The sequence below is a fragment of the Wasmannia auropunctata genome, unplaced genomic scaffold (assembly GCF_000956235.1).
Source record: "Wasmannia auropunctata unplaced genomic scaffold, wasmannia.A_1.0 LD335471.1, whole genome shotgun sequence".
Classification (NCBI taxonomy): Eukaryota; Metazoa; Arthropoda; class Insecta; order Hymenoptera; family Formicidae; genus Wasmannia; species Wasmannia auropunctata.
In genome coordinates this window covers 25,616-37,013 of record NW_012027419.1, presented here as the reverse complement: position 1 = coordinate 37,013, position 11,398 = coordinate 25,616, and the positions used below count along the sequence as shown (strand labels likewise).

General features: G+C 30.7%; 1 protein-coding gene across 1 annotated transcript; it reads left to right on the top strand.

The window, feature by feature from the left end:
- The first annotated feature begins 1,410 nt into the window (after positions 1-1,410).
- LOC105456956 lies at positions 1,411-4,097 on the top strand. Its single transcript, XM_011701348.1, has 5 exons — positions 1,411-1,660; positions 2,395-2,505; positions 2,593-2,715; positions 2,941-3,036; positions 3,760-4,097. Exons 1-5 carry the CDS (start codon positions 1,566-1,568, stop codon positions 3,761-3,763), a joined length of 429 nt encoding a protein of 142 aa, XP_011699650.1. The 5' UTR covers positions 1,411-1,565; the 3' UTR covers positions 3,764-4,097.
- The last annotated feature ends 7,301 nt before the right edge of the window (positions 4,098-11,398 follow it).

Sequence of the window (11,398 nt, the reverse complement as noted above, 5' to 3'; positions counted from 1 at the left end):
TATATATAGAGAGAGAGAGAGAGAGAGAGAGAGAGAGAGAGCGGGAGGAGGCGTTAAAATTATATTTAACAAAATTATTATTACGCTCGCACTTTAAAATAAATATATAATAATTTTAATTAAGAACTGATAACCACATCGTTAACGGTGTTACATTAAGCGTTGTCTACAATGAGACTTGAGACTTAAGAAAATTGGCCAATCATTGCCGGATATTCATCATCTTCACGTAAGAGGAATAATCAATTGTGATTGGTCAATTTTCTTAAGTCTTAAGTCTCATTGTAGACGACGCTTATATAGCGTAAAGTCGTTATAATTTTCTTCATATACATCAATTTGGATCGCGCGGTCGTAAAAACGGGCATAATCATCGGGATATAGCGCATAAATTATATACACTATCTATGCCCAATCAAAGTTTTATATCAAAATGAGGTCGAAAGTTCATTTTCTCGCTTCTACGAAATTACCAAAGTTATGCGCGTTCACTTATATTACGGTTTACTTCTCAACATCAATTGAGAAGTAAACCGTATATATTTATGGATTGTCATCGCGGATTTGCTGTCTATACATATATATACACGGCCGAATCAGACTACGAGGCGTCGCGAGTGCTTTGGTACGTCTTGTGTACTTTGCCTTCGACAGAAAAAAAAAGTTGAATACACACGGCGTGGGAGACGTAGGGGACGTACCAGACTGAACTGGAAAATCCGCGATTACTACGTATAGATTTTCCGATGAAACAAGGAAAATGCATTCCACGTAGAACGCGGAGGACGTTTTATGGCGTGGCATTCCGGCCAAAAGTATATATTGCAAAAAAATGCGTTTTTACATATATATGTATGATAAAAGAAGAAAGATAAAGAAGGAGAGAGACGATGTGGGGAAAGACGTCGAAAGAGCGCATAAACGCGACTCTCTTCGATTAAAATAAATTCACTAATAATTATTAACAGTAGCATTTTATTAACAAGTATTTTAATTAACTGTTAGTTGCAATTTCCTATTCAACATATGACTGCAACATAACACATAACCAGTTATGTAACACAACAGCATACAACAGTTATATTGTAAAGCGAGGGAATTGCAACTAACAGTTATGTTACTATTAATATAGGTGTATTTGACTGGCAATCGTCATTATTAAAGAATTATATTAATTTAGAAAACATAACGGCCAACAAATAGCAGAAATTTTTACTGCAGTACGAAATCCCGCCCGGTGGAATTTCTTCGGAAGTTTTTGCCAGATGGACTCTCTCGTATATCTAGAATAATTCGGTTCAAAGCAATTTGATCGGAAGCGACCAGAAAGGCGTTGATACTCGTACGTGGGGAGGGGGACAAGGATCCCTAACGTATATATACGGTGACGTTCGCCACTCGGGCTTAATAGTTTACACACAACGAACCAGGGAACCTTTTGAACATCTCGTGTTACAAGCTCGCTTAAAAGCTCGCCCGGAGAAGCGCATTTCTCTCTAACGACGCGGCATTGAGACTTCTCTTCTCTCAACGGTGACCGAAAGTTATACCGGCGCTGCATCGAAATGGGACACTTGTCGATGGCGACCAGCTGCGTCCTCGTGGCACTCGCGCTGCCGAGGCTCATCTGCGGACGTCCTGCGACGATCGGCGACGACGGGTAATTATCTCACGATAACTTGAAGTTCAAAATTCGGTATATACAAGACATCCTAAAAACGTCGAAAAGATGCCTTTTAAGCCTGTATCAGACTAGATTGAGATTGGATTGGGATTTAACCCAATTAGAAGAAAGAAAATCCAATCTCAAATTCAGTGAACTTTGTTTTGATTGGTCAAATTCCAATCCAATCTCAATCTTAATCTTTAATCTGATACTGGCTTTAAAGACATTTTTCCAATTAAAAGACGTTTAAAAGATGTCTAGAAGACGCTTAAAGAGACGTCTCATGTTCCGTTTTTTCTTTTTTTTTAACTTTATGTTGCCTGGATATTTTTATTTTTCTTCACACGTATGCGGAAATGTTAATCGAAATATCGGCACCGAAAAAATCGAGAGATCGGTATTCCTTTCAACGTCCGTTTTGCGACGACGGAACCTCTTCCGCTCGCGTCTCTCTCTCCCACGCAAAATTTTCTTACGTATATCGCGTGCATGTTACGTCAGAACAATATTATGAATATATTGGACATTATTACATCAGCTGACGACTGATATAATTTTGGTCCTTTCGAATATACGAATGCATCGATTGTTTCGTAACGAAGAAGACACGTCCAATATTACGTTGTAATTTTGAATTGAAAAGCAAAAAATCGGAATTTTCCAGATTTTCAAATACGCGTCATATGTCATTCGACATTTCATTTTTCTTCTTTCCTATTTTATAATAGGTCGATCTTGAGCACGTTGGAATCACGTGTCTCGAAGCCGGAGGATTTCTCGGAATTAAAAGCGATCTCGTCGCTCATCGAGCAAGAAGACTTGAAAATTCCAGTTAAATTGTGAGTTGAGATATCGAAATCTCTTTTTCTTTTTTTTTCTTTTTAAATCGCGTTGAATTCACCGCGTAACCGGCCGCGTGTTCGCAGACGATCAAAACGCCTGTCGGATCAGAGACGAGCTGAGCTGGAAGCGCTGGTGACTTTGTCGAAAGTTTGTCCCCCGTTGCTGCAGAGTATACAGGAAAACGGACGACTGGATCCAGAAAGAATGTAAGAAGAATTTAATGAAAGAGCCACATATAATTGGCAGTGGGTGAAGAAAGAGAGAGAAAATAATAGAAACAGCAATGATAAAAATATACTTATAATGTATGATAATTTATATATTTTTTTCTTATAATTTTCATATTTCGTATTTTAATGTGCTATAAGTTGCACGCTGCAGGTGTGATAATTTTCCGAATTTGTGTGTAATTAGTCGATGGATTATTACAGCGGCCGGCGAAAGCGTTTCACGGTGGATCAACCTCCCATCGAACTGGCGCCTATCAAAGGGAAGCACATCGGGGATCCGGCGTATTCTCTAATTAGGTAAATATTTCCGTCCGTTCATTATACGGATCACGATTCGCTCGCAGACGCACGCGAATCTTCGTCGTATAATTGCGTCGACAAAAATCGACGAGGAAAGAATGTGAAAAATCAAGGACACGGCGGCGGCGCGAAGATCACGTCTTTTTGCCGCGGCGGCGGCGGTGGCGGCGAGCGGTACATACGCGCGCTCGCCGCTCGCGGTTTTTCGCATCGTGCGTAAATCGCGGCCTACGATAAGTACGCAATTGCGTAGGTCGTAAATTCGAAGAGAGTCGTTAATGTTAAACATAAATCTACGCGCCCGGGAGTGACGCAAGGCTATCGCTGTATCAGCGATGATAAGTCATTGCAGCGGCCGTTGGGAGCGTCGATTCACGACAGCGGCGCGGGCGCCCGTGCCATCGCGCCTCTTATCGCCCCGCGCGCGCACGCGACATTTCGCAATTATTTCGATTTACATCAAAAAGAAATAATCAGCTCCGCTGATTACGTCCTAAGAAACGGAGTGAGAAAAAAAGAGAGAAAGAGAGAGAGAGAGATTATAATTTTTATATTTTATTAGTAATTTTCAGTATGCGCGTTGCAGAACTTAATAAGACTTAATAATCGTGAACGAATAATTTCTATCTTTAAACGAATAATTATGATTAATTTACATGCATTTGGTGTACACATATATTAACGTTTTAATATATATTTATCGTATTTTTTTATTTTTAGCTGAATAGCGTTCGACAAATGAAAGCGTGTATTTCATATCACGAGGGATGAGCCTGACACGTTTAAAAGGGAAAACATTCTTTGACACACATTCCGTTTCACGAAACGACTACTTAGGAAAGTTAGCAAACTCACAAAACGAAGATTATATTTCGCAACGACATGGAGGGGTGAAGAATAAATCATAGATTTCTTAGATTCATATCTATACTATATGTAATTTGATAAAAATATATGGGTGGAAAAAATGGACAAATTACTTATTGATAGATTATTTATTTATTTATTTATTTATATGGATCGAATATCTTTGAATAAAGGCTGATTGCTAAAAAACACTCACAAATTCTTTTTTTTTTGTCTTAATGAACAATCTAACATTGTATTTCGTAATTATTGTATTAATATTAACCTTTAATTCTGTCAATGCCCCATCATTATCTATTTTGAATTAAACATTACAATTTTTTACATTTTTCGAATTTTGTTGAATGACGTAAAATTCCTTCAAAAGACAAAGAACAGTCTTGCACGAGCTTCATCTCGTTATCACTTTTACATTTTTAGCGGAAACCTTATAAAGTTATGTTACACTGTTTTAGTGTATCGAGCATCCGCGGGTACTCACTATTAATTTCTTGAAAATAATAAAAAAACCAAAAATACTTTTTAACAAATAAAATATAAAACTAAATATATTTTATATAATTTTGCACTTTTTAAAAAAATTTATTATATAAGTTTATCTAAAAACAAATATGAGATCATACAAGTGGCCAAGTATTTGATTAGCATAGAGATAAAAATATTTTATTCTAAACCAAAAATATTGTTTAAACAAACAGTCCAAAAGTATATGCAGTAAAAATTTAATGCCATTGTCTTTTCAAATAAAGTTCCATAAATCAAACTTAAAGTGACTAAAATGACCAATGAGATCATAGTGAATCAAAAACTTGGCCCGGATTTATATATATCTTAACAATTAATGCAATCCTGCATGATGTATTGTTCCTTTTCAACCGACTGTTAGTGACTCTAGACTCTTGATTGAATGAGCATTGTTGTTATATTGGACAATAATAGATTAAATTAACTCACAAATAACCCTTTCCGTGACTCACCGAATTTAATGAAACTTTGTAGAGTAGTCAAAAATAATAGACTATTATTATTTTTTTGTATCAGCAATGATACAAGTTTAAGGGTACAAACTACCTTATAATGATCAGCACGAGTGCTTAATTTTTTGCATTTTAGCTCATTATATTGGAGATATCTTACTTATACTTATTTTATCTCGCTCTTTGCCGAGCTCAGGAATAACCGACAAGGAGGTGGCGAGAGTCTATCTCTATTTAATCTTTTGTTTTATTTTTTATTAATTTTTTATATTTTTTACGCTTTAATAATTTTTTTACATTTTTTGTTGTACAAATTTTTCTTATTTTCTTCACAATTATGCCACTTCTCATCTATATTTATTTTTTCATTTTTATTCTATATTTATATTTTCACAGAAATGTTCATAATCAATTATCTTCTTCTTGATTTATAAATTTATTTAAATAGTCGTGGTACAAAAGTGAATATTTGCAAGAGAAACTTGATTTTGATAATCCCAGATTATTTCAAAAATTGTAAAACTATCTGCGCATTATATGTAACAATTATAGCAGTAATAAAAAGTGCTATTTGTGCAAAATATTTGTGCATATAAGAATTTTTTTTTTAATATCATTTCAGCAAAGAGTACGTATACAATAAAATAAAAAAAGAGATATAGGTAAAAAGTAACGTAATTGTGAAGCAAATAAAAATAATTTGTAAAATATATATGTAAAAAAATATATAAGAAATAACAAAAACAAAAAACTAAATGGGGATACTCTCGCCACCTCCTTGTCAGTTATTCTTGGGTTCGGCAAAGAGCGAAATAAAGTAAGTAAGTAGCTCCAATACAATGAGCTAAAATGCAAATAATTAAGTACTCGTGCTTTACTATATGAGGGATAGTTTGCATTCTTAACCTTTAAACCATCACGCCCAAAAAAAATCACACTAACCACAACCCTTCGGTCTGACAGATATTATGCTCTCGCTAATTTTATAAGTTAATTATTATAAAAATGTATGTTTTCTGAATACTTGTTGATGAGGAAAAAGAAAACTATGTTTTAATGTGAGGATTAACAAAAAAATTAACAAAAAAATAGAAATAAAATATATTTAAATGGTGACAAATAAGAAAATTGTTGAAGTAACGTTCCAATATAGCAGTCTGTGATATAGTTGTTTAAAGATTAAACCTGCAGCATTGCCAATATAAAAAAATATGTGTCTATTATTTTTGACAACTCAACAAACGTACCAAGTTTTATTAAATTTGAGTCACGGAAAGATTCACTGAGAAAAATTTCCAAGCTTTTGCCGTTCAAAAAGATCGGATTATCTTTTTAAAAACTTTTAACAAACTTCTTTTAACAAACAGATATTTACGATCAACTTGGTCGGATAAAATATCCGATCACTAGTTCATCGGAAATATATTGATCGGAATATCAAGAGAAATATCCGATCACTATCTATTATAACTAGTTCATCGAAATCACCATCTTACTATAACTAGTTCATCGAAAATATATTGATTACTTTCTTCTTCTTTTTCCTATAATGGCCTTATTCCCCTTAAGCAGAGATAAACTTGACCAAGCTTACAATGCACAGATAAGACACCCGGCAGGTCTCGTCGTACCGAGTTCAAAAAATGATGCAATACTCGTTGAGCCGAAACGAAACACGTCCACCTTCCTCAAAGTAAAAAACTCAAGTAAAAGGCTAGTGACAGCACTGATTGTGAGAAAAGAGGGATTTTCTGATCGGATATCACATTTTACTTGAAAATTTCATAGGGTAAACCGACAACTAGATCATTACAATTGATCAGATAAAATATCCGTTCAAGTATAATATCCGATCTAGTTGTTTATTAGTCTACGAAATTTTAACGAATAAAGTGTATGGCGGTTTATTATCCGTTCACAATTTATCGGAAATCACATTTCATCGGATAAAGGAAATGATTATTTTGTATTCGATACGATTATCGATCAAATGATTGGAAAAGGACTTAAAAATCAAAACCATTGGACATTTTTCTCAGTGTAAGGTTACTAATTTTCAGCTAAATGATCGTTTTTTATTTCAATAAAAAATTATTTATCAGTTCCAATTATTTTATCAAGTAACAGTATAAAATATCATTTTCAAATCATGTATAAAAGCACATTTCAATACATGATTTAACGCATTAATCAATTTTCATATAACGTTATATTAACTGAGAACATTCGTTTCAGATTTCAGTACATAAAACCTTGGAAATTAATTGTTATCGTCCATACTTTCTCATTGCCAAATAATTAAATAAAAAGAGAAACTATATTAAACTACATAAACTTGTAAACTGAAGTTTATATTTCGCATAAATTTAATAAATTTATATAGGAAACGTGTACAAAGCAGATTTAACTTTTTAATTTTGTAATATTTTAAATTATTATTCGCAAAAATGAATTAGTTCAAAATATCTGCACCAGGCAGATTATGCTTATTATTATAGATAAAGCTGGCATCGGTTTACGTACCACGCTAATGTTCACCGAAACACCGTTAAACAAAAATATTGAATAGACTTTTCTCAAATCAGTTTTTCTCTTAAAATACTGTTAATTATAATGGAAGCGTTTGTTAAAAATGATGTAAATAAGTCGATTACACAAAAATGTTATCAATTTTACCAGCGCAATTTGTAAATTGATAAAACCAAAAGTATACATACAAACATTTTATTATTTATTAGTTTATATCATCTGCCATAAGGATAATTACAATTATAGGTACAATCGTACATATTGTAATCTCCTCATGGCGGATAACATAAACCAGTAAATAATGCTTGTAATATATATACTTTTGGTTTCACTGATTTATGAAAAGCGCTGGTAAAATTGATAACATTTTTGTAATCGTTTTAGTTTATTTACATAATTTTCTTCTTGTATTCAGAACTTAATACGAAGATCATAAATGAATTCAAAACGAATTTGACATATCCCGAAATACATATTGAAACAAAATGACGTATAAATATTCTTCTTCGCGTGCCATACGATTGTCAGCGCGTATAGGCGATCTCTTCTCTGCACATATCCGTATAGGTATATCAAACCTACAACAGTTTTCACGCCGGCTCCAAACGGCCTATTAAAAGAGATTTTCCTGGGCAAAGTTACTCTCGGTGACGATTTGCCTTTCGAGAAGTGGCGATCGCTTTTAAATTGATTAAAATCGATTTAGAGTTATACTGTTCTGCAGTCTTTAACACAGAAAGCCTTATACGCGCAGCTCTCGCGCCACGACAGCCATACGTAATACTATTAAAAAAAATGATGTAAATCAAAATTTTAAAAATTTAATACGAGAATTATTTAAACAATATTATTATAAAATTAACTATTAATTATTATAAAATTTAATACGAGAATCACAAATAAATTTAAGACAAATTTGACATCTCCCGGAGTACAAATTGAAACAATATTGTTCATATTATGACGTGATATTATAAAAGTTTAAAATAATAAAATTTTAAAATTTAATACGAATTATTTAAATGATATTATTATAAAATTAAAATTCGAAATGAAAGTAATAAAGAATCCTTTTACACACATTACACGATTTCGAGATATTAAAATCGACAAAAATAATGAACCACTTATTGAAATGTTAAATAATTATTCTTTGGCCCTTCACACATAAGATTAGAAGTAAGTCTCATAACTTCACAAATGATTTGATACAAAAAATATTCTGTTGCATACTTAAGTACACGTAGATGCATCTATCACTTTTTTGTGTTATAACCGCACGGCAACCAAAATATGCTTAGGGCATATTTTTCTTTATTTGACTAATAAAGAAATAAATTAGATATCAATTTGTTTCATAAGAAATTATGTATTTTAAGCTCTATATGTTTTATAGCATATTTTACACATAAAAACATATTTTTGCATATTTTACCCACGCATGCATAATATTTACATATTATACTTATTTTTGTTGTATATTTCACATTGTTTTCTGATTTAGGTTTATGATTAGTTTTTTCTGACATAAATTACTAATTAAATTTAAAAATAAAAATGCAAACAAATATCAAGTATATTCTATTTCGTTATTATAAGAAACTTAAGTAATATTTAAAAATTTTTGCAATAAGAAGTAATTTTTAAATGCATATATTTTTTTTTTAGAGCAATTCTTTCAATTTTATAGAGCATATATTTTAGGTGCTTAAAACGGGATTTTTACAGCATAATTTTGATTGCCCTGGTCATAGTATTTATTGAGTTTTCTAATGATTGTGAAAATGTCTGTATTGTCGAATTTCTGTATATTTAGATCAATTTATATCATAACGCGGGTTTTTTTACAAATTTTTATTTGAAACTAAAGTATTTTTTGTAACCATGTGCTAGAAATTTATGCGAAATTTTTGAAAGAAAGAGTCCCGCAATATATAGAAAGTGATAACTGTGTATATGTAATTAGCCCACATTAATGCCATGTCAATGCAAATGATGTAAAAAAGTCATTGATTTAGAGCTTAGGTACTATGAAGATCGCTAATGATGTTAAAACTAATTTGACTTATCCCGGAGTAAAAGTTGAAACAATATGATGTAATAAAATTCTAAAGGTTTAATTTAACTATTATAATTAAATGCAATTATTATAAAATTAATGGTTTTAATAAAAATAATAAAAGATTCTTTCACACACATTATAAATCGTTTGTTACCATGCACGTTTTATAAATATATATTACATAATCGCAAGTATAATACATAGTTGCAATCATTATCGCACTTTTTCAATAATTTATTATAATTCAAGGACATCATCATGTGTCGTTCTTTTCGAAGAACAGAAAAAACAATCGGCATATATCTTTCAGATCCAATTTTTCTACTAATAGGAATTTCGTTTCTAATACATACCAATTAGCTTTTTAGTGCTATTTAAACTCTTTCAGCGTTAATATTTTATATAATCGGAACACATTTTAATCCAATGGTATATAATTATCGTCAAATAATATTCGTAGAACAATTTTTTAAAAAACAAAAAATAAGAAACTTTATTATTTAAATGCTATAATGATAACAAAAATTAAAAAATAGTAGTGTTCCTATTTTTCTTCGTATAAAATTTTTAATCCTAAAATTTTTTATCGCATAATCATCATTAATAATTGTCATAGATTACAAATATTTTGTTGAAAAAGTTATTGAAATAAAAATAACTTTTAAAGCGAAAGTAATGTAAAAATATTAACTTCAAAATTGCAAATTAAGAAATTTAAAAAATCTTGAGAATCAAATCTCATGCAGTGATAATATAATAACTTTATAATACAAACTATTTGAATAGCACAAAAGCATTGATCTTATATTGAATATAAATTAATTGTTCAATGCTCATTAATTATGTCGACTTGACGTTTGAAAATGCCAATGGACTGATGTTGACGTCACGCTGATTTACTGACGGTCAGTGCTTGGTGAAAAATGATCAGATCGCGATTTTTTAGTAGATGAAAACCCCAATTACATGTAACATCGATATAATTAGTTGTTATTTCGAAATTAATTTTTACATAAAACTAAACAAAATTGCTAAATACTTTATTTCTTTCATCTCAGAGTCTAATTATGAGAGCTCATCTTTAAGGCATTATTACCAGAGGTGTGCAACTAGTTTCGATTCGAATTAAATCAAATCACAGTATAACATATATATGGATTCGATTTGAGTTCGTTTTCAAATCTGAAAGATCTAAATAATTGAATAATTCGAGAATTTTTAAATAAGCGATCGATTCAAAATCGAATCAATCGCTCGACTATTTTTCTTTATGTATGTATATTTTCCGTAAAAATTGTTTGAAAGTATTCTATTACGTACTTTCATTTTATTCTTAAAACTTGCTTGTTTCATTATTCTTATATTATATATTACATTATGTTATAACTATAAAGGATTTTATAATTAATGTTTTACTTTTTATTAAGTTTTTTTCTTACAATTAGTATATTTTCTTCATATTAATTATATTTTTTTTGGTAATACCTGTAAATTGAAAATTAATTTAATAAAAATGTTTTTAAACTATATGCATATCATAAAAAATAATGGGTTGATGCTATATTAAATCAAATGCAATATATATTATCAATTAATATAATAGTCATAATAATATACAATTTTTTAAAAATATATATAATTTAATTCGTATAACAAATTATTACAAATTAAATTCAAAGTTGGGGAGTGCCTTATAGTTAAAAAAATAAAAGTTAAAAAGTTAAATAATTTAACTTAACTGATTGTAAGTTACATTTTAAACTCTTAACTTTTAATTTAATTTAGTTACATTTTATCGGTAACTATTAACTTAATTTTGATTTAACTTTTTTAAAATTATATTTTTAGTGCTTCTTGTAAACCCAAAATAAAATACACTATATCTGCATTAGTATTTTCAAACTCAAATTTGAGAACGCACATC

Bases quoted from the DNA above. Each gene is read 5' to 3' on its own strand.
- LOC105456956 (XM_011701348.1), top strand. From the start codon at position 1,566: ATGGGACACTTGTCGATGGCGACCAGCTGCGTCCTCGTGGCACTCGCG. The intron at 1,661-2,394 runs GTAATTATCTCA...ATTTTATAATAG, and splicing joins GCGACGATCGGCGACGACGG to GTCGATCTTGAGCACGTTGG. The intron at 2,716-2,940 runs GTAAGAAGAATT...GGATTATTACAG, and splicing joins CGACTGGATCCAGAAAGAAT to CGGCCGGCGAAAGCGTTTCA.